This window comes from Mesoplodon densirostris, chromosome 1 (assembly GCF_025265405.1).
Source record: "Mesoplodon densirostris isolate mMesDen1 chromosome 1, mMesDen1 primary haplotype, whole genome shotgun sequence".
Lineage (NCBI taxonomy): Eukaryota > Metazoa > Chordata > Mammalia > Artiodactyla > Ziphiidae > Mesoplodon > Mesoplodon densirostris.
In genome coordinates this window covers 177,561,153-177,583,482 of record NC_082661.1, presented here as the reverse complement: position 1 = coordinate 177,583,482, position 22,330 = coordinate 177,561,153, and the positions used below count along the sequence as shown (strand labels likewise).

General features: G+C 53.3%; 1 protein-coding gene across 1 annotated transcript in view; it reads left to right on the top strand.

Annotated features, from left to right (window-relative positions):
* CDH23 (cadherin related 23) overlaps window positions 1–21,813 on the top strand; it is a 408,054-nt gene extending 386,241 nt beyond the window's left edge. The window contains exons 47-69 of the mRNA XM_060092078.1: window positions 2,184–2,642; window positions 6,143–6,259; window positions 7,528–7,752; window positions 8,319–8,488; window positions 8,712–8,849; window positions 9,844–9,963; window positions 11,476–11,653; window positions 11,806–12,017; window positions 14,007–14,198; window positions 14,388–14,501; window positions 15,274–15,403; window positions 15,505–15,756; window positions 15,836–15,997; window positions 17,351–17,607; window positions 17,956–18,053; window positions 18,472–18,592; window positions 18,675–18,754; window positions 18,898–18,938; window positions 19,094–19,154; window positions 19,661–19,790; window positions 19,985–20,107; window positions 20,533–20,637; window positions 21,487–21,813. Coding sequence (XP_059948061.1) covers window positions 2,184–2,642; window positions 6,143–6,259; window positions 7,528–7,752; window positions 8,319–8,488; window positions 8,712–8,849; window positions 9,844–9,963; window positions 11,476–11,653; window positions 11,806–12,017; window positions 14,007–14,198; window positions 14,388–14,501; window positions 15,274–15,403; window positions 15,505–15,756; window positions 15,836–15,997; window positions 17,351–17,607; window positions 17,956–18,053; window positions 18,472–18,592; window positions 18,675–18,754; window positions 18,898–18,938; window positions 19,094–19,154; window positions 19,661–19,790; window positions 19,985–20,107; window positions 20,533–20,637; window positions 21,487–21,813 — 3,812 coding nt within the window. The remainder of the gene's footprint in view (window positions 1–2,183; window positions 2,643–6,142; window positions 6,260–7,527; window positions 7,753–8,318; window positions 8,489–8,711; window positions 8,850–9,843; window positions 9,964–11,475; window positions 11,654–11,805; window positions 12,018–14,006; window positions 14,199–14,387; window positions 14,502–15,273; window positions 15,404–15,504; window positions 15,757–15,835; window positions 15,998–17,350; window positions 17,608–17,955; window positions 18,054–18,471; window positions 18,593–18,674; window positions 18,755–18,897; window positions 18,939–19,093; window positions 19,155–19,660; window positions 19,791–19,984; window positions 20,108–20,532; window positions 20,638–21,486) is intronic.
* The last annotated feature ends 517 nt before the right edge of the window (window positions 21,814–22,330 follow it).

Below are 22,330 nucleotides of genomic sequence, written 5' to 3'. Positions count from 1 at the left end.
AACGGTATGGAGGTTCCTTAAAAAACTACAAATAGAACTACCATATGACCCAGCAATCCCACTACTGGGCATATACCCTGAGAAAACCATAATTCAAAAAGAGACATGTACCAAAATGTTCATAGCAGCCCTATTTACAATAGCCCGGAGATGGAAACAACCTAAGTGTCCATCATCGGATGAATGGGTAAAGAAGATGTGGCACATATATACAATGGAATATTACTCAGCCATAAAAAGAAATGAAATTGAGCTATTTGTAATGAGGTGGATGGACCTAGAGTCTGTCATACAGAGTGAAGTAAGTCAGAAAGAGAAAGACAAATACTGTATGCTGACACATATATATGGAATTTAAGAAAAAAATGTCATCAAGAACATAGGGGTAAGACAGGAATAAAGACACAGACCTACTAGAGCATGGACTTGAGGATATGGGGAGGGGGAAGGGTAAGCTGTGACAAAGTGAAAGAGCGGCATGGACATATATACACTACCAAACGTAAGGTAGATAGCTAGTGGGAAGCAGCCGCATAGCACAGGGAGATCAGCTTGGTTCTTTGTGACCGCCTGGAGGGGTGGGATAGGGAGGGTGGGAGGGAGACGCAAAAGGGAGGGGATATGGGAACATATGTATATGTATAACTGATTAAATTTGTAAAATAAAAAAAAAAAAATCAAAATAGGATTAACATGATTCCCATCAAAATCAAACATGATTGGGGAGATAAATTTGATTCTAATCGTCATCTGGAAGAAAAAGGACATTTTGAAAAATAAGTATAATAAAGCCAGATTTGTCTTACCAGATATTTATAACAAACATATTACCAAACTACAGTATTTAAAACCACGTGATACGAACACAAGACTCTGGGACAAAGTAGCCCAGCAACAGATACCGGTAAATTATAAGGAATGTAATATGTGATAAAGGAAACAATGAAACCAATAGTGAAAACTATTTCGTGTGCAAAACATCTCTTCTTATTTAGTCTAGATTCTCACCCCATATCAGACACCAAAAAGAAACCCAAAGACATCCTAAAGGAACTGTAAAAGAGTATAAAACATTAAAAAATAAAAGAAGACACGGGCTTCCCTGGTGGCACAGCGGTTGAGAGTCTGCCTGCCAATGCAGGGGACACAGGTTCGTGCCCCGGTCCAGGAGGATCCCACATGGCGCGGAGTGGCTAGGCCCGCGAGCCATGGCCGCTGAGCCTGTGCGTCCGGAGCCTGTGCTCCGCAATGGGAGAGGCCACAACAGTGAGAGGCCCGCGTACTGCAAAAAAAAAATAAAATAAAATAAAAATAAATAAATAAAAGAAGACACTTCGGGTGAATATTTATCTGATTTTGGAATAAGAAGGTTCTAAGCATATAAGAAACAGAAGAACGTCAAAAAGGAAAAATACTAAATTTTGGTGCATATGAATTTTAAACTTCTTTACATCATATAATTATAACCAGTATTGAAAGGCAAACAACAAACTGAAAAAAAGGTATTTGTCACAAGTTATCATAATTATACAATTTATATAAATTGATAAAAATGGGCAAAGGACAAAGGACAACACTTTGCATAAGAGAAGATGCAACTAATCATTAAATTATTAAAAATTGTTCAGTCTCACAAATAATCAAAGAATGCAAAATAAAATAGGATACCATTTTCCTACAAAATTGCAAACATGCAAAAGGCATAAAAGATAGATGCTTATTTACAAATCAAAATAGACTCACAGACTTTGAAATCAAATTTATGGTTACCAAAGGGCAAAGGGGGGGTGGGGAGGGATAAATTAGGAGTTTGGGATTACAGATGCACACCACTATGTAAAATAAACAAACAACAAGGACCTATATTCATTATCCTGTAATAACCTATAATGTAAAAGAATCTGAAAAAGAATATATATACGTATACATATCTCGAAATATATATCTGAATCACTTCGCTGTACCCCTGAAACTAACACAACATTGTAAATCAACTATACTTCAATTAAAATAAATAAATTTAAAAATAAAGTAGGCTTTATATATAACAATAAAAACAAAGATAGATGCTGGCAAGGCTATGGTGGGAAGAGGCCCTTGTGAACCACCAAGAAAAGTATCTCGGTGTGGTGTTTTTAGAAGAAGCCACTGTGCTCAGTTGCACCCCATTCCCACCCCCACAGGATTCTCAGTCCTTCAGGTCACAGCCACAGATGAGGACAGTGGCCTCAATGCGGAGCTCATCTACCGAATAGAAGCTGGGGCTCAGGACCGCTTCATCATCCACCCAGTCACTGGTGTCCTACGTGTCGGCAATGCCACCATTGACAGGGAGGAGCAGGAATCCTATAGGCTGACAGTGGTGGCCACCGACCGGGGCACCATCCCTCTCTCGGGCACAGCCATCATCACTATCCTTATCGATGACATCAATGACTCCCGCCCTGAGTTCCTCAACCCCATCCAGACGGTGAGCGTGCTGGAGTCAGCTGAGCCAGGCACGGTCATTGCCAACGTCACTGCCATCGACCGTGACCTCAACCCTAAGCTGGAGTACCACATCATCGGCATCGTGGCCAAGGATGACACTGACCGCCTGGTGCCCGACCAGGAGGACGCCTTTGCCGTGAATATCAACACAGGTACAAGGGCCTGCTCCCCTCCAGCCTTCCTCCTGACTCCCTGCCCCAGTCTCCTGGCTCTCTGCTTTCTCCCTTACCCTCCTTCTCTCTGTTCTCTCGCTCTGTTCCTCCCTTTCCCTCAGCTGCTCCTTCCTCCTCTCGTTTCCCCACTATTGACAGCACATCCTTACCTCTCTTTGCCACCTCTCTCCTGGCTCTTTCCCTCTCTCCCTTCTCTTCTTCCTTCTCCCTTGACCAGCTCCCTCTCTGTCTGATTCTCTTACTCTACTAGTATTATATGAGAGTACCCATGTCACCACACTCTTGACAGCATTAGATATTACACAGTTTTCGTGTTTGTAATTTCATAGGTAAATGGCACCTTGTTTTAATATGCATTTCTTTAATAACCGGGTGGTTGAACACTTTCTTCATATATATCTGGGCCATTTAAGTTGTCTCTAAGTTTCATATATATGTATATAATACAGAAAAATATATATGATATATATACACACACACATATTTCTATATTACATATGTGTGTGTATACCCTTAATGATTTTCTTACACTACCACAAAACAAAGGGAACTGTGGCTTATCTTTCATGATTTACGCAGCTTATTATAATTTTGATGGTTTTACCATTTTTCCAAAAGTTCAGTGTTTTTGCTCCTTTGGGGAGTTAAGTAGGGGACATGGGACAAACTTACAGGTGTCCTTCTTGGAAGGCCCAGAGGAGTGACAGAAAAACTAACATGGCTATGAAAAAAGGCTAAAGATCATTGTTATTCAGAGAAATGCATAGTAAAACATCAGTGAGATATTGGTTTTCCATATGTGATTAGCAGACATTAGGATGTGGACAGTATTGAGTATTGGTGACAATGTGGGGACATCCTATGCTGCTGTAGGAATTTCGACTAACTTTACATCTAGACGGCAATCCAACGCAAAGTACACTCATACCCCATGACCCAGCAATTCTGTTCCTGGGTATATGTCCCAAGGAAATTCTCAGGTCGATAATGGGAACATCTGAGGATGTTCACTGCAGTGTGATTGGTGACAGGAGCTTGGAGGCAACCAAGGCATCCATCCCTGGGATGTTGGAGAGTAAAATGTGGTGGGTGCACATCATGGGATACCAGGAAGCTGTTAGAAGCAACAGATGAGACGCACACAGAGAAACATGGGTAGACCTTAAAAACAAGTACTTACTGGGGCTTCCCTGGTGGCACAGTGGTTGAGAGTCCACCCGCCGATGCGGGGTACACGTTTTGTGCCCTGGTCCGGGAGGATCCCACATGCCGTGGAGCGGCTGGGCCCTTGAGCCATGGCCGCTGAGCCTGTGCTCCGCAACGGGAGAGGACACAACAGTGAGAGGCCCGTGTACCGCAAAAACAAAAAAACAAAACAAAACAAAACCACAAGTACTTACTGAAAAAAATAAGAAATAGAATGGGTTATATATACCAGAATCCCATTGCATAAATGTAAAATACATACACAAAAACAATACATGATTTTCAGGAACAGCTTCAAATAAAAAATACACTTTAATACCTCGCCCAAGGGGAGAGGAGTATGATAATAAAAGGGAATAGATACATACATAAAACAAGAACAGTGCCCGGGACCATAGTGTGCAGTGAACCGGAGAGTATGATTAACTCAGTATGCCTCTGAGGAAAAAGGAAGACAGGAAAACCATGAGCCACTAGGAGGAATTAGGTAGCTTAGTCATGTGTCAGGTTAGCAAAATTCCTGCTGCAGTGGTTTCTCAGGACCATGGAGAGCTGCTCCATGACCCAGCCCAATTTTATGCTGTACTGTTGCCCATTTTTTTCTGTCCTCCCTCCCTCTGACTGACTCTGTTCTCTTCTATTTTCCTTTCCAGTGTCTTCTCTGCCCCTCTTCCTCACGTTCTCCCCCTCCCTTGCTCACCTCTCTCTCCTTTCTTCCTGCCAGAGCCTCAGCCCTCTGAGTGCACCTCTCCAACTGGGTTCCCACTTGCTCCGCTGGCTTCCTGCCCCTCTGCCTCTTCCCGTCCACCCCATCCCTCCCGAACCTCCAGCCCTGGTCAACTCTGAGCCCTTCCATCCCCCATGTCCTACTCTGCTCCGTCCCCTCTGCACCCTGAACTAACTGATGTTGACCCTCTTCTCTCTTCCTCCTGGCTGGCAGGCCCACAGGTTTGAGCTCTGATTCTCTGTCGCCTCCCACCTCATCTCTTCTCTGCTTCACCCCATCGCCTTCCTCCATACCCACCACACCCCTACCACCCTTCCCACCCTGTGGGGCCTGCGCCAAGGCCGGGGCTCAGCCTTTGCAGACTGAATGCAGCCACCCTCTCCCCATCCTCGCTCCCCAGCCTCGGGGACGGGGAGCGAGAGTAGGAAGAGGAGGAGGAGGAGGAGGAGGCGGCGGCCCAGGGTAAGTGACTGCCCCCTGGCTGGGGCCCCGAGGAGGACAGGAGCTCAGCAGAGGGATCTGCCAAGGGGGACGGGAATCCCAGACACCCCAGTGCCTGAGAGGGAGCTGGGAAAAGAGAGAGAGAGGAGGTTTCACCCTAGGATGAGGCCAATGGGAGGAAGAGCCACCAGGCCCTCAAACTGGCAGGAAGAAGAGAGGTCCCAACAGAACCAGGCTGAGATGGGCAAAACTCCATCTGTCCAGTTCAAACCCAAGCCTCTGGAGGACAGGCAGGGGCTTGGGGAGGCGTTGGATAGGAGAGAAGGAAACAGCTCCTTACTAGTACTGCCGTAGGGCGGTGCTCCTTTCACGGTGCCCCAGGCAACCCAGCCCTACGTCATCAAGACGAAGGGGTGGGCCTTACTGTCTAGGCTGTTCCACCACTGTCCCCTCCAGGGAACTCCCTCAGGGTTTTTTAGCTGCCTTGACCTTCCTTTATGCTTGATCTCCCTAGAATACAAGCATTTTTAAAATCTTGATAAAATACATATAAAATTTACCATCATAACCATTTTTAGCCGTAAGTTCAATGGTTGTGGAATAAAAGCATCTTTTTTGTGTGTGGCCACGCCGCATGGCTTGCGCATAGGACCCAGGCCCTCAGCAGTGAAAGCGTGGAGTCCTAACCACTGGACAGCCAGGGAATTCCAACAAGCGTTTTTTAAACAAGCAATTACATAGCACTTTTTCTAAGTGCCAAGCACTGTTCTAAGCCCTTTACAAATGTAAATTCAGTTAATTGTTATAATCCTCCAAATAGCCCTCTGCGGTAGGTACTGTAATTATCCTCATCTTACAACTGAGGAAACAGAGGTGTAGAGAGGTTAAATAATTTCCTGGCTAGTAAGCGGTGAGTGAGCGGCAGAGTGACGTGCCCCCAGCTTGCAGATGGCTGTGGTGTCAATCCCAGCCAAAGATGAGACCGGCAAGTCCTGGGTCCTTTGGGGATCATTGCCCTTGGTGGGGATTGGCCAGGAGCACCCCTGGGAGGCCCAGATTTTAGGGGGCTCCCCTCAGGCTGAACCTGACCTGGTCTGGTCTACAGGGTCTGTAATGGTGAAATCCCCCCTGAACCGGGAACTGGTTGCCACCTATGAGGTCACTCTCTCAGTGACTGACAAAGCCAGCGACCTACCAGAGCGCTCCGTCAGTGTGCCAAATGGTAAGGCTCCCCACAGGCATCTCCCACATGATCCCATAGAGAGACAGGCCCAGAACCGGCACAGGCCTGGCCCCAGGGAGGGAGCAGCGGGACCCAGCTACAGGCTGCCAGTCGTCAGGCCGCAGGAGGGGTGGGGGAGGTGGCAGCTACAGTGAGGCTGAGGGTGGCCCTGGGTCCCAGCTGTCAGGCAGAGCTCAGCAGTGGGGGATCCAGAAGCCCAGAATTGTGTGTGATCTTGAACTCCAAAGGCTCAGAGTAGGGAGAAGGCTTGGTAGAGGCTGGAAGGGGACTGAGAAAAGGATGGGTTGACAGAGACTTGGGTTGACAGAGACTTAAGTTGGAATCCCATTGTCAGAACTGGGAAGCAGGGTGTGGTTGGATGTGAGATAGGAACTTCAGGTCTGATAAGAAGCCACCTGGTCAGGCCAGAGGAAGCAAAGAGCAAGGAAAGGTGAATTGAGGCCACAGACACCACACTGGGGGACGCAGGCACCACGGCAGAGAAGAGAGGGGCACGCATGCTGCCTCCTGCAGCTGGGCACAGGCCACCCTGCCTGCAGCCTGAGCCCGGATGGGCTGCTAGAGGCACTGGATTTTGTGTGGGCCAAGCAGGGAGTGGGGAGGAGGGTGTAGGGATGGGGTGGCCTCACGTGGACTCTGCCATGAGGCAAGGACAGCTGCTGGGGTGGGGAGATAGGCCTGGCAGATACTGGCTGCTTATCTATACAGCCCAGAGGCCCAAGTTTTCTGGAAGGAAGGGCAGACCTGGTCTTCTCCTGTGGGTTGGCCAAAAAGTTCTTTCAGGCTTTTCCATGGCATCTTACAGAAAAACCCGAATGAACTTTTTGGCCAACCCAATACTTGTCCCAGGCTCAGAGAGGCAAAGAACCCAGGCTGGTTATATAGAGGGAACAACTCAGAGGGGAAACAAAAGGCTGAATCATGGAAAGGGTCTTAAAGATCATCTTAATCCCGTCTCACGGGACAGGTTAGGAAACTGAGGCACAGTGAAGGCCAGGGGTTCCACCAGGGTTACCCAGCCAGTTGGCAGAACCCGAGCCCCTTTTCCAATGGAAGAGTGAGTGGCCACACCAGGGGCGAGGGTCACAGGCCATGCCACCACCTGAGGCTTGGGGCAAGCTTTAGGGAGCCCCAGGAGGACTGTGAGATGCTGCCATCCTCTCTGGATTTGGCTGAGACTTAGGAAGGCCTGGCCCAGCCACACTGGGGCCCATTCATGCCACTCTCACCCCCTGCCTCCACCCCAGCCAAGCTGACGGTCAACATCCTGGACGTCAATGATAACACGCCCCAATTCAAGCCCTTTGGGATCACCTACTACACGGAGAGGATCCTGGAGGGGGCCACCCCAGGTACCACGCTCATCGCTGTGGCAGCCGTGGACCCCGACAAGGGCCTCAACGGGCTGATCACCTACACCCTGCTGGACCTGATACCCCCGGGCTATGTCCAGCTGGAAGACTCCTCAGCAGGTAGGTGGGAAATCAGCCAGAGGAGGGTTGGGGAACATGTGTCTGTGCCCGCTTAGCCTCCGAGAGGGACCATGGCTCGCTTCTCACCCTCCAGTTGGGGCCCCTCAGTGGGCTAGGCCAGATCCAGTATGGCTAACATTCTAGTCACTCCCAGATGCCCAAACTACAGGCAAGGACAGAGCGCCTAGCTCTAGGTTGGGATGGAAGCCCCTTTCGGTGTCTGCTGGAAACCTGGAATACTCCATCACCCTCTCTACCATCCAACCTCCACAGTTAGTATCACTTAGGGAGCAAGAAGGCCAAGAGGGAATTGTCCCAGAGGAGGTCCTCAGCGTGTTAGTGTACATTCCTTTGACTTGTGAATAGCTTTCTCGCCCCTCCAGTGAGGAGAACAGCTGGATGCCAGTTATTCTCGGCCCTCTGGCCTGGGCAGTGCTGCCTGGCTACCCGCCTCCTTCAAGGGACCACACTCATCCCTCAGAGCCCCAGATCCCCCTCATCATACTTTAGAGAGCTTCCACGAGTGAGGGGTAGCCAAAATGGCAGTGGGTGTCTCTGTGTCTTAGGGAAGGTCATCGCCAATCGGACAGTGGACTATGAGGAAGTGCACTGGCTCAACTTTACCGTGAGGGCCTCAGACAATGGGTCCCCACCCCGGGGAGCTGAGATTCCTGTCTACCTGGAGATTGTGGACATCAATGACAACAACCCCATCTTTGACCAACTCTCCTACCAGGTGGGTGCCCAGGCCAACAAATTGGGTCTGGGACCTGCATCCATTCCTTGGCACCTTTGGGCATCTCCCACTCCCACCCTGCCAGCCTTTAAGTCCCATGGGAATGACCACCCATGACTAGCTTGATGCTCCGGTGAGTCTGCATCAGTGAGTTTCTCGGGCAAGGGCTGAGACTCTAGGACTGACCATGGCTCATGCTTTCTCCCTGCTCACTGGGCTCCAGGGAGCCGTCTTTGAGGATGTTCCTGTGGGCACAGTCATCCTGACAGTCACTGCTACTGATGCCGACTCAGGCAACTTCGCCCTCATTGAGTACAGCCTTGTGGACGGCGAGGGCAAGTTTGCTATCAGCCCCACCACAGTGAGTGGGCAACGGAGGGGCCTGGGTTTGGGGAGTGGGAAGTGGGAAGGGCCCCGGGTCACAGGCTGAGAAGCCACCAAAAGTATTACAGTCATCCCCCTGTTTCTGGGTCCTGCCACCTGGACATCTATAGCCTCAGAGGTCTTTCAGCCAAGTTGGCAAGCCCTGTTTTCAGAGTCCCAGACATCCTGTAGACTGCGGCCTATCTGTCCCAGGAGACATGGGAGGAAGTGGCCAAAGTCTTTTGGAACTAGCCCCTTGTGGGACAAAAACTGAGATGTGTCTCCACCAGACCGGAAGACTTGATTCAAGTCCATGCGACTGCTTTTTGAAACTGTCAAAAATAGGAAGCTCTGCGGAAATTGGGCACAGTATTTGAGCACCTACTGTGTACATGGCCCTATCCTCAGTGCTGGGAGAGGGAAGAAGCGCCCATGGACATAGCCCCCATGCTCCCATGGGTCTCAGACTTGTGGGAATGCAGAAGCTCAAGAGAAAAGATGGGTGATGATTTTAAATGTCGGCAAATTGGTTCAAAGTTGCTCTTGCAGTACAGCGAGAGAGGCCTGTGGCATGAGGGTGGCTGGCCAGGCAGGGCCTTCCCCAGCTGTGGGGCTGGAGCTGGACTTTCCCTCCCACCGCCTGCCCACATCCCCCTGCACTCTGCCCTTTCAGCAGGGTTTCTCTCCTTCCTCTTGGTGTGAACAATAAAACACACTCCTGGCTTGGCACTATGAACAGTGAATACTTACGGAGTACTACTTTGTACCTGGCCAGGTAGTGAGCTCCAGCCTGGGCCATTCATCCCATCTCCAGGTGACCTGGGGTAGTAAGGACAAGAAGAGCCACTAGAATGAGAGCTGCACGGGGCGCAGGGGCTGTCGTCTCTTCGGTGCTGTATCTCGAGAGCCCAGAACAGTGACTGCACGTAGCAGATGCTCAATAAATACCTGTTGAATTGACGAAGAACCTGACTCCTCCCTCCCCCTACTAGGGTGACATCTATGTTCTGTCCTCTCTGGACCGGGAGAAGAAGGCCCACTATATCCTGACTGCCTTGGCCAAAGACAACCCTGGGGATGTAGCCAGCAACCGTCGAGAAAATTCGGTGCAGGTGAGGGACCCTTGCGTGGAGCAGAGACGCTAAGGACTGCCATTGTGGAGGCAGTAGGCAAAGCCCTTAGAGAATGGCTGCTGCAGGGCAGGAGCAGAGCCACCCTGGCCCCTCAAGAGGTGTGGTGGCAGGAAGGAGAGGCAACAGCTTAGCTGGGGGTTCACGATGGCTGTTGCTTAGGGAGACGGGGACTCTGTAGGAGAAACTTCTTGTGTCAAACCCCTGTCAAACCCAACATACCTGGGTGTAACCCAAATAAAGGCTGGGGCTCCACATGGCCCAGTGTCTCCATACTGTCCCGTTGAAAGAAACACAGTCCCGCAACCAAACATAATTATAAAGCATTTATCTTTATGTCTCTTAAAGAACATTAATGAGGGATCAAATTCACAACCCCATTTCCATTCCAGGTCTACTGTCCACGCAGTTGCTCTGGGGAGGCCAGCATCCCACCTTTAGGCTCTGTCCCCATTTCCATCCAGAGTCCCACACCTCAAGACTCTGCTTTCCCTTTCTTTCTCCCCCTTCTTTCTGCCCTTTCCAGTCCTGTCCTTCTGTATTCAGTTCTTCCAATTCTCAGTAATAACCTAACCGTCCAAAGAAAAGTCTCCTGAAGGGTGGGGAGGTGAGAAGCTGGGTGGGCAAAGAAGAATTCTCTTTGGCAGGTAGGCAACAGGGCTGGGAGCACTCACACATACCTGCATTCTGTCCTGTCACATAGGCGTGTGCTGTATTGGGAAGAGCACAGTATTTGTAGTCAGAAGACTAAGGTTCCACTAGCTGAGTACACTGCATTTGTCATGTAACCTCTCTGAGCCTCGGTTGTCAAAGCTGCAGGGAGTGGAGGGCAGGGGCAGTGATGTTGATGCCTCCCCACCAGGCTGGTAGTGAGTCCAGGAGATGGGAGGTGGGAAAGTGCTTTGTGCACTGAAAGGGGTTCTTAAAAGCATGGCTGTGAAGGGCTCTGTTATGGATGCAGTCAGGCAGGGCCACAGCAGCCAGGGAAAGAGGGCCTCCTGGTGTATCCATAGGACCTGCCCTGGGCTCTGGGGTCAGCAGACAGAGCCAAGTCCCAGGCTGGACACAAATCCCAGTCAAGAGGGACCTCTGGGAGTGGAGGAATCACAGTCGAGCATTAAGGTCCAGAAATTAGAGTCCGATATATGGGGCCAGTGTGGGAAGGACCAGAGGACAGAGTAGGAGCTAGGTGGGGAGGGGTCCCTGCTTCAGGACCCAGACACAGATTACCTGTTAACCACAGTACTAGTTGCTGAGCATTTACTCAGGCCAGGGACTGTGCATATACCATCACGGACAAGCCTCACAAGCCCCTGAGAGAGAAAATCCTATTGTTCCCAACGTACACCTAAGGAAACTAAGGGTCGGGGGTTAAATAGTCTGGGGTCAGACTAAACAGCGGGCACTGTCCACCGCGGCTTAATCCTGTGTGACCGGGTCACCGGAAGCAGCCCCCAGTGTGCTCCTGACCTTCGAGCTCAACCTCCCCTCCAGGTTGTAATCCAGGTGCTGGACATTAACGACTGCCGGCCCCAGTTCTCCAAGCCCCAGTTCAGCACGAGCGTGTATGAGAATGAGCCAGCGGGCACCTCCGTCATCACCATGATGGCCACCGACCGGGATGAGGGCTCCAATGCGGAGCTGGCCTACTCCCTCGAGGGCCCGGGCGTGGGTACGTAGCCTGCTCCCCACCGATGATGCCTTAGGGGGTGGGAGGGGCAGGCTGCCTTCCTGCAGCCCCAGGCCTGGCGGAAGAGGAGGAGGAGGGATGGGAAGGAGGTCTTAGCCAGAGCCATGCCCTGCTCTCCTGCCCCCACCTGCCAGAGGCCTTCCACGTGGACATGGACTCGGGCCTGGTGACCACAAGGCGGCCACTGCAGTCCTACGAGAGGTTCAACCTGACCGTGGTGGCCACGGATGGCGGACAGCCCCCACTCTGGGGCACCGCCATGCTCCTGGTGGAGGTCATCGACGTCAACGACAACCGCCCCATCTTTGTGCGCCCACCCAATGGCACCATCCTCCACATCAGAGAGGTACTGCTGCCCTGCCGGGGCCTCCTGCTACCTACACCCCCTTCCAGTATTCAGCCCACTTCTCCATCCTGCAGTCATCCTGCAGCCTGAGAGGGTAAAGGGGCCCCCACTGCAAAAGCAGGGAAACTGAGGCCAGAGTAGGGAACGGGCCAGCTCAGTGCCACACAGGGCAGTATTGAACAGTCGTTAGTAAGAAGGGCTGGGCCAGCAAAAGCTCTTGGATTCACATCAGACTCTATCGCTTATCAGCCAAATGACCTTGAGCAAGTGACTTCTCTGAGTCTGTTTTTTCATCTGCACAGTGGGACTTATAATAGTAGATGCCCCATCTCTTGCTCCTAAATGTCTGCCAAGAAGGACAGTCTCCCCGCAAGTCACTTCCCCTACACTTGTCTCAAAATAAACACATAGCCCCTTCCGTCTGTCTGTTGTTCCTGCTGATACCAGTGTGGAGACAGCCTGGGACTTGAGGATGAGCATCAAAATAAGAAACAAGGGGAAGTGGCTGAGCTTCTGACTATCTCCAATTCTTCTTTCATGCCTTGCTCTCAATCGTCTTGTAAAGATGGGGAAGTACTCCTTTGACTCCTGCCCTTCCCCTCCTTCCTCTCAGCACCCAAGCCCAAAATGCTCCCTGGTAGAATACTTGGGGTGTCTCCCACTTGTTCTTTGCTCCCCAAACTTCAGAATGTCAGTGTTAAGTCCTTGCTGTCACTCTATCTCCTCTTTGAGGTCCCACAAGAGAAATTTCTCCCAGGCCTGAGCTCTAGGAAACTCTATGCTTTTACCTTGTGATTTGCCCTTTCCTGTGTCTACTGCAATGATGCAGTGGCCCTCTTTGCTTTGCCTACTAGGGAGCTCATAGTGGTCAGTCCACCGTGAATGATGTTGCAGGGACTTAGCACACAACGCCTTATCTCCCGTCCCTCAGTTTCCGTCTTCCTGCCAACCATGTTTTTTCTTTACCCTGATTTTTTTTAACTTATTTACTCTTATTGTTGTGTATACATTCTTGTAAGCTGCCTCAAATCTTTTTTTGTAGAGTGAGGAAGGGTATCAATTAATAATAATCTAGTTCTTTTGCACGCCAAAGCCCCCCTTTTACTAAGTGTTTTTCCCTTCAAGGGGTCCCTATTTTGAAAGATTCATGTCTCCCAAACAACCAGCATTTGTTTAGTAATTATGTCTGTCATCCCACTTTCTGTCAATTAGATGTGACTGCCATTTGGAGTTTCTGATTGTCGTGATCAATGAGATAAACAGTGAAACCATGCTGAGCTGATAATTTTTGAACTAAAAGCAAAGAAACTTGTTTTTTTCTTGTGCACTTGGCAGCCTTTTCATGGGTCGATGTCTGACGTAAATTGGGCTCTTTGATATCTCAGGCTTAACTCAAAGAACTCGGGAGGCTGAGGCACAGAGAGGTGAAGTGACATGTCTAGGTCACGTGGTGATTTAGTAACAGATTAGCATGCACGTGTCCAGTCTCTAGCCACCATGTCATACCATGTCACCCTACCTGCATGCCCCCCATTTTCAGGTACCCCACTGGGTGGATGGTGTTGTTTGGGTATACCTAGAACTCCTGTGATCGGGGTAGAAGAGAGCAAGACAGACCTGGGAACAGAGGGTGGCTGTGGCCTCAGCTTTGGGATTCCCCTTCTGTCTTCTAAACCTCAGCATGCAGTGGGATCGGAGGGATGGGATAGCCCCTGGAAGGGTGTCACCCTGAGAGAGTCTGCAGCATGGTGGATCCCAGGCTGGACTTTCAGTGGGCAGTGGCCTTAGCTGGGGGTGGGGTGAAGGGATGTTCTAGCAGATGCTCAGACTCCAGGAGAGTCCAGCCAAGCAGACAGGCATTTCCTAAGGATGCTGAAAGGTGGCGAGGACATTCTGCTAGGGGAGGAGAAAGAACAAGAGCTCCATCGGGTCTGGGAGCTGGCATTCTCTCAAGATGCCCCAGGAGCCTCCCTCCCGTGCCCCCTGCAGGAGATCCCACTGCGCTCCAACGTGTACGAGGTCTATGCCACAGACAAGGACGAGGGCCTCAATGGGGCCGTGCGCTACAGCTTCCTGAAGACAACAGGCAACCGGGACTGGGAGTACTTCACCATCGACCCAATCAGCGGGCTCATCCAGACCGCACAGCGCCTGGACCGAGAGAAGCAGGCAGTGTACAGCGTAAGGGGGTGGGGCATGGCACGAGGGGCGGGGCCCAGTGAGAGGCGGGGCCGCAGAAGAGACTTTGCTCTGGACACAGGACCACAATGTCCCCACCTAGAATGTCTGCGAGGGTAGTGACCTGTCCTCTGGGGATGCCTGCCTGGGGCCCTTCGTCTCTTCCTCTGACTGCACTTCTCTGCCCCCCAGCTCATCCTGGTGGCCAGTGACTTGGGCCAGCCAGTGCCTTATGAGACTATGCAGCCACTGCAGGTGGCCCTGGAGGACATCGATGACAACGAACCCCTCTTCGTGAGGCCTCCGGTGAGCTCACCCATCCCCCGCACTGGTCACCCACACAGGGACTCACCTGCCTGCAAGCACACGTGCACACACTTTCCTGTGCACACTGTGCCGTAGACACACGTGGTTACATGTGGAAACTGCACAGCACTTCACAGAACAAATATTTATTGAGCAGCTACTAGGTCAAGGCACTATCCAGCAGTCAAAAAAGCAGACAAAAATGCCTGACTCGTGGAGCTGACGTTCCCATGTTTGTACACGCGCTCACACAAGAAGCCTGAAAATCAGTTCTGCTTTAGCGAGCTGGGGCTGAACCTCTTCATGTGGACTTAGACTCTCTAACTTGGTGTTTTTTTCTTCTTGTGTGCCCCTAGGATGTAATGTTCCCTGGAGACTGTGTGCATGTGTGTGTGTGTGTGTGTGTGTGTGTGTGTGAGTATGAGAGAGACAGAGAGACAGACAGAGAGAGAGAGAGAGAGAGAGCGCGCGCGCTCAAGCTCATGCCCTCCTCATTCAAACATCCATCTAAGTGCTGGGAGATTTCAGAGAATGTGCCAAGCCCAGCCCTGCCCTCATGGCGTATGTCACGGGTGACACTCCCTGAGGGCAGAGCTGGAGTGTCTCCAGCCCAGCCCTTGCTCCCTTGAGGTTACAGCAATTTCTCTCACCCCACAAGGCCTGGGCAAAAAATTCCCTCAGCACCCACAAAAACACTGCCTAGGGCCTTCTGGCAGGAGCCAGAAGCTCAGGCCTTCCCTTGGCCTCCCATGACCTCCCTCTCCCCCTGCAGAAAGGCAGCCCCCAGTACCAGTTGATGACAGTTCCCGAGCACTCACCACGTGGCACCCTCGTGGGCAACGTGACAGGCGCTGTGGACGCAGATGAGGGCCCCAACGCCATCGTGTACTACTTCATCGCAGGTGAGGCCTGATGGGGCTAGTGCCTACCTACCCTGGGGCTGGAGATGACCCAAATATACCCCCGCCCTGCCCCTCACGCTGTGCCATGGTCCCCCCCTCAGCCGGCGACGAAGAGAAGAACTTCCAGCTGCAGCCCGATGGGCGTCTGCTGGTGCTGCGGGACCTGGACAGGGAGCGCGAAGCTATCTTCTCCTTCATCGTCAAGGCCTCAAGCAATCGCAGCTGGACACCTCCCCGTGGGCACTCCCCAGCCCTGGACCTGGTCACTGACCTTACCCTGCAGGAAGTGCGTGTCGTGCTGGAGGACATCAACGACCAGCCACCACGCTTCACCAAGGCTGAGTACACTGCAGGTGCAGGGACCAGAGCCTGGGCCTGGGGTGTGGGATGGCCTCTGCTCTGCCGCTTACACCGGCCTGCCCATTCCTGCAGGTGTGGCCACCGACGCTAAAATGGGCTCAGAGTTGATCCAAGTTCTGGCCCTGGATGCAGATATTGGCAACAACAGCCTCGTCTTCTACAGCATCCTGGCCATCCACTACTTCCGGGCCCTTGCCAATGACTCTGAGGATGTGGGCCAGGTCTTCACGATGGGTAGGGGCTCCAGCCACTTCGGGGACTATCGTCTGGAGGAGATATGGTCTGTAGGGTTACCCCAGGGTATAGGTGGCTGGCCAGCCAACCAGCCACGTCAGTCCTTCCATTCACCCACCCACCCATCAATCCATCCTTCAGCCAGCCAGCCATTATCTGTTAATCCTTTCATTCATCCACCTATCTTTCGATCTATTCTCTAATCCACCTATCCATCTCTACAGCTACCCACCCACTTTCTTCTCTTCTTCTTCCCATCTCCTCATGCATCCATCCACCCACCCACCCACTGAACAATCCATCAATCCACCCACCTATTCATCTATCTGTCCACCCATCCATCCATCCTCTCATTCATCCATCTGCCCACCCATCTACCCACCCATCTACCCATTTGACCATCCATCCATCCATCCATCCATCCATCCATCCTCCCATTCTCCTTTCCATATATCCACCTATCTTTCCATTTGTGCACCTCACCCTCGCCTGCATCAGGCATTGTGCTAGGTAGGCACTGGGGAGACAGAATTCTCCCCAAGTATACAAAGCACACTTGTACATAGAAGTATGCATGTTTGCTTGTGAATCTGCCTGTGTGGATAGCTGAGCGTCTCTTTCTTAGGTTCTAGAAGGTGTTCTAGAAGGTGTCCCAGTGGGTGTCCCATTACCATACCTCCAGCTCCAGCCCCTTCCCTGCTCTTCTCTGCCCACAGCAATCAATCCAGCCTCCTTGGCCTGGCTTTCAAAGCTCACCAGGTCTTCCTCCTAATCCCTCTTTCTAGTTTCACAGCCCCTTACTACCCTTGAGGGCACTGCGCCCACCCAGGCTGACCTCACCATTCCTTCAGCCTGCTCCACACCATCCTCCCCTGGCCTTCACCTCCTGGAATACCACCCTGGCCTTCAACTCTGCCTTCAGATATGCTCCCGCTAGCCACCCTTTGAAGTCTAGTTCATGAGCTGCCACCTCTAGTCACACAACCAGACACCATCCCTTTGTCCCGAGTTCACACTGCTCTTAACCTTAATAAGCGTAGAGAGGCTTGCTAAAGGTCACAAAGCTAGAAAGTGGCAGATTTTGAACCCAGGTCTACTGTCTTTTAAGAGAAGACTATGCTGTACCACTGCTGGTCATCTCTCAGCTATGGTTGTGGAATTATGAAGCACATGTGTATGTGTAAGAGACAGAGAGATGATACTGAGGGAACTCAGAAGTGTTCTATAGCATCCCAGCATGGGACAGCAGAGTCCCAAACTTGTCCAAATTGTGTTTTAATATGCAGCATGTTTAAATAAAAACTTAAGAGAATTCTCCAGAAAAAGTGCACCACCCCCGGGCTTTCCCTACAGGGAGTGTGGATGGCATCCTGCGCACCTTCGATCTCTTCATGGCCTACAGCCCTGGCTACTTTGTAGTGGACATTGTGGCCCGGGACCTGGCAGGTCACAATGACACAGCCATCATTGGCATCTACATCCTGAGGGATGACCAGCGGGTCAAGATCGTCATTAATGAGATCCCCGACCGCGTGCGTGGCTTCGAGGAGGAGTTCATCCGCCTCCTCTCCAACATCACCGGTGCCATCGTCAACACTGATGATGTGCAGGTACCCCATGGAACCCACCCTGGGTCTAGGGGCAGTGGAGGGAGAAGGGGGACCAGGCCACAGGGACAGGGCATTGCAGAGAGGTCAGGGGTATGAAAGGGATCAGTCATTTCCTAGATGCATGGCCTTGGGAAAGTCCTTCCAGGTCTCTGGGTCTCAGTTTCCTCAACTGTAAAATGGGAACTAATAATAGTGCCTGGTTCAGTGACTGGCATCGAGCTTGGCCCCTGGTGAGCATCCGGTAGTGATGGGTTCACTGGCAGGGTAGGGCAGGAGAGGCTGTGAGAAGAGGCCCCCATCCCATCCCTTGCTCCTGCCACACACCCCATGATGCCCCTTCTCGCCTAGTTCCACGTGGACAAGAAGGGTCGGGTGAACTTCGCACAGACAGAGCTGCTTATCCACGTGGTGAACCGCGAAACCAACCGTATCCTGGACGTGGACCGGTGGGTGGGCGTCTGTGCTCAGCCTGTCTTTCGGTCTGCCTCCCTGCCCTGGAAGTCGGAGAGGGGACCCACTAAGGAGGCACGGATAACGCCATCAGGCCTGCTGTATGGGGGCTCTACCCCAGACGTGGGCAGGGCGGGTAGAGAGAACACGATCTGGGTGTATGAGCAGAGCTCCACCCGCCTGAGCCTTACTCTCCCCATGTGTGAAATGGGAGTATTACAGCAATTGTGAGCGTCAGACAGGAGCTTGTGTGAAGGGATGGTGAACCATGTAAGATACAAAGCTATCCGAGCTGGGTGGGCCTTAATCTTGCAAGGCTTGGTCGGGGGTGAATGTGGGGGCAGGCTGGCCTGAATGGACGGGCTCTCGAGGAATGGCCGAGGATGGGAGCTGAGGCCCCTGCCCCTCGCGCAGGGTGATCCAGATGATCGATGAAAACAAGGAGCAGCTGAGGAATCTATTCCGGAACTACAACGTCCTAGACGTGCAGCCCGCCATCTCTGTCCAGCTGCCCGATGACATGTCCGCCCTGCAGGTACCCCTGGTGACACCACCCCCACCGTCCCCCTGTTGCCCTGGGTGCTCTCAGCCACTCATGCCTGGCCCTCCTGCCCTAGATGGCGATCATCGTCCTGGCCATTCTCCTCTTCCTGGCTGCCATGCTCTTCATCCTCATGAACTGGTACTACAGGACCGTGTGAGTGACCCCTACGTGCCCTGCCTTTGGAGATGGGCTGACCAGAACGCGGCTGGGACAGTCACAGAGGCAGGCAGGGCCGTCAAGGCCGAGACGCCGGCCCAGCCGCAGCCTCCTTCACCGGCCCCTCTGCTTCTTTCCAGACACAAGAGGAAGCTCAAAGCCATCGTGGCTGGCTCGGCAGGTCAGAGGGCTGTGATGGGTGGGGAGGTGGGAGGGCAGGAGGGGCCCCTGAGGGCCTAGGGTGACAGCCCGGGCCCCACAGGGCTGGCTCAGGCCCAGCTCCCCAGCCCCAGCAGGGTCTACCCCTCCCCCCACACCCCAACCCTTCTCCTGCAGGTAATCGCGGCTTCGTTGACATCATGGACATGCCCAACACCAACAAGTACTCCTTTGACGGGTGAGTGAGAAGTGGTGTCCCTGAACCCTGCCAGGTGCACTTTGGAGAGACCCACCCAGGACCCAGCTGCGAAGTCCCCGCTGCCTCTCAAGCACTGAGGGCATCATGGACTGGCTGAAACCTGGGGTGTGGGCGCCCCCTGCTGGGCCGGGTACCCCTCTCTCTCCACCGAGTTGGGCTCCCCACCCTGACTGGGTCCCAAGTTCCAGGGGGGCGTAGGCTTTGGGCATCGGATACAGGGTGAGGACTCTGCACCAAAGCTGATCCAGATGGACATGTTGTCCTGGTTCTAGCAGGATCCTGTGGCGGGAGGACGCACCCACGGGTACCACAGGCAAGGGCCCTGCTTCTCAAGGCCCTGAAGCCCCAGTCCTGTGAAAAGCACAACTACGGCCCGGGAAACGGTGGCGGGGGGTGGGGGGCGGTTAGGGGCGAGGCTCCAAGGGCATCTGTCCACTCGAGCCTGCCTTCCTCACCCTCCCGCCAACCCCACTCCCCACCTGCAGGGCCAACCCCGTGTGGCTGGATCCTTTCTGCCGGAACCTGGAGCTGGCTGCCCAGGCAGAGCACGAGGATGACCTGCCAGAGAACCTGAGTGAGATCGCCGACCTGTGGAGCAGCCCTACCCGCACCCACGTGAGCCCAGGCCTGGGCTGGGGCAGGGATGGGGTGTGGACAGGCAGGAGGGACAGGGCGGAGGTAGCGTACACTCTTTGCCATCACTGGCCAAGGAGCTGGGTGGCTGGGGGGAAACCGGTCCACTGCCCTGCACGTGCGTGCGCGCACACACGGTCTACCTCACCTCCAGCTAATGCACCCCCTCCCCCCAGGGAACTTTTGGGCGTGAACCAGCAGCAGTCAAGCCTGATGATGACCGGTACCTGCGGGCGGCCATCCAGGAGTATGACAACATTGCCAAGCTGGGCCAGATCATTCGGGAGGGGCCCATCAAGGTGAGCCCTCCTTGCAGCTCCTGCACCCAGACCCCTGGCTGAGCTCAGACTTGCTCCAGAGGATGCAGGGAGTGGGGAGGATCCTGGGAAACAGCTTTCTCCACCTCTGGGGACTCAGCTAGACCTGCCCTCCACGGGGCAAGAACACCAAGGCAGAGAGGGGCCGGGGCCCCGGGCTGGTAAGGAGCTGCTTCAGCCTGCAGTGTCCTGGAGGCCGGGACTCTGAGATACAAGCCCACGTGGGTCCTGGCTGGCCGCTGTCACCAGGCTCTGCTCAGTCCTCTACCCTAGGATCAGAGGCCTGTACATCCTACACTCCCAGAGTGCCTTCCGTCACCCCCACCTGAGTTAGTTACGGGAGTGAGTGATGGGAGGGGCAGGCATGGGAGGGCCTCGGTTGGGGGTTAACCCTTTCCCTCCCCCAGGGCTCGCTACTGAAGGTGGTCCTGGAGGATTACCTGCGGCTCAAAAAGCTCTTTGCACAGCGGATGGTGCAAAAAGCCTCCTCCTGCCACTCCTCCATCTCCGAGGTAGCGGGTGGGCCGGGAGCTGTGTGCTGTGCCCCAGCCCTGGGGGTGCTCTCTCTCTCTCGTTCACCCTCCTCGGAGTCTCTGGAGATCAGGAGCTAGGGCCCAAGACTGCACTGGGTGGGGGTTCAGAGAGTCAGACAGCGGGCTCTGCTTCTGCTCTCTGGGCTCCACAGCGGGCTTCCCCAGGGGTGGGTGGGTGTTGAGGCAGTGTTTCTTAGATTTCAGGAGCCCCAAGAAGATACCTTTGAGAGGTGATGTCATTTTAAGAAATTGGCTGTAGGGTCAAATAGATATACATATTTATTTGCCTGCAGTGATGTGTCAACACCTTAGCAAGTCAGACTATATCTAAAAACCCAGATTTCCAGCTGGGCCAATATTCCCAACTGGAGTAGCTAAAACTGAACAGCTCCACAAAGGACAAAAGCGCCATTTGTGAGTCTCTGCTCTACCTTATTAATCCCCTCCAGCGTCAACTGTGGACACTTTCCGGCTGGCCACAGTTAGGAGTTGATCCTGCTTAAGGCCAACGTGGTAATAAATCCAGATTCCACAACTGCAGTCACAGGGTCTTTATAGATCAAAGTGAATACAGGAGATTTGAAAGATTCTCATAGGAAGCCCATGCTCTGGAGAACACATCTGTAGCACCAGAAGTATCCATGGCTCCCCTTTGTACCCAGTTTGAGAAACACCGCCACAGGCCGCACAGGCCTGCTGCTGCACGAGCTCAGGGTTCCTCATGTGCAGCAGGGAAGCAACAGGCCCATAGCAGGTGGGGCTCAGGGCCTTCCACCTGCTCAGGGCTTGGCCCTGCCCTGAATACGTGGGGGTCCCGGCCTCTTGCAGCTGATCCAGACTGAGCTGGAAGAGGAGCCAGGGGAGCGCAGCCCCGGCCAGGGCAGCCTGCATTTCTGCCACAAGCCGCCTACGGAGCTCAAAGGGCCAGATGGGATCCACGTGATGCACGGCAGCACAGGCACGCTGCTGGCCACCGACCTCAACAGCCTGCCCGAGGACGACCAGAAGGGTCTGGGCCGCTCAGTGGAGACGCTGACCACCACCGAGGCCAGCGCCTTCGAGCGCAACGCCCGCACCGAGTCCGCCAAATCCACGCCCCTACACAAGCTGCGCGACGTGATCATGGAGAGCCCCCTGGAGATCACAGAGCTATGACTAGATGGGGGGAGCCCGACGGGTATGAGCAGCCCAACCCCACCCCTCCCGGGGCAAGAGCAGGGGCAGGACCTCCGGGCGGGGGTGGGGCCTCCCCAGGCAACTCTGGGCGCGCAGCCTTGGGTTGGCCCAGCAGCAGGGCCCACGTCAGCTGCTCAGATTCCACTTTTGCCAGACGTTCATTCGGCATCTGATCTCTACCTTCATAAAATTTGTTATTTTTTTAAGAAAACCAAACAGAAAGGGTGAGTATCTAAGAACGAGGTAAGGAGGGTCACTGAGAGCCCAGGAGTCTGAGGATGATCTCAGCCCAGGCTGAGCTGAAAGAGGCCAAACCGGCCCTCTTCCCCTCCCACCCCACCTCACGGCACAGGCGTCCAGCACCGGCACAGGAGTCCAGCACTGGGGAGGGAGCCCACGGCAGGCATACCCTGCCTGGCCTTGACTCTCTGACTCCAGTTCAAGTCCCAGTGCATTTCTGCCACATCCCTGGCCAGACATCCAGGTGGGGGCAGTG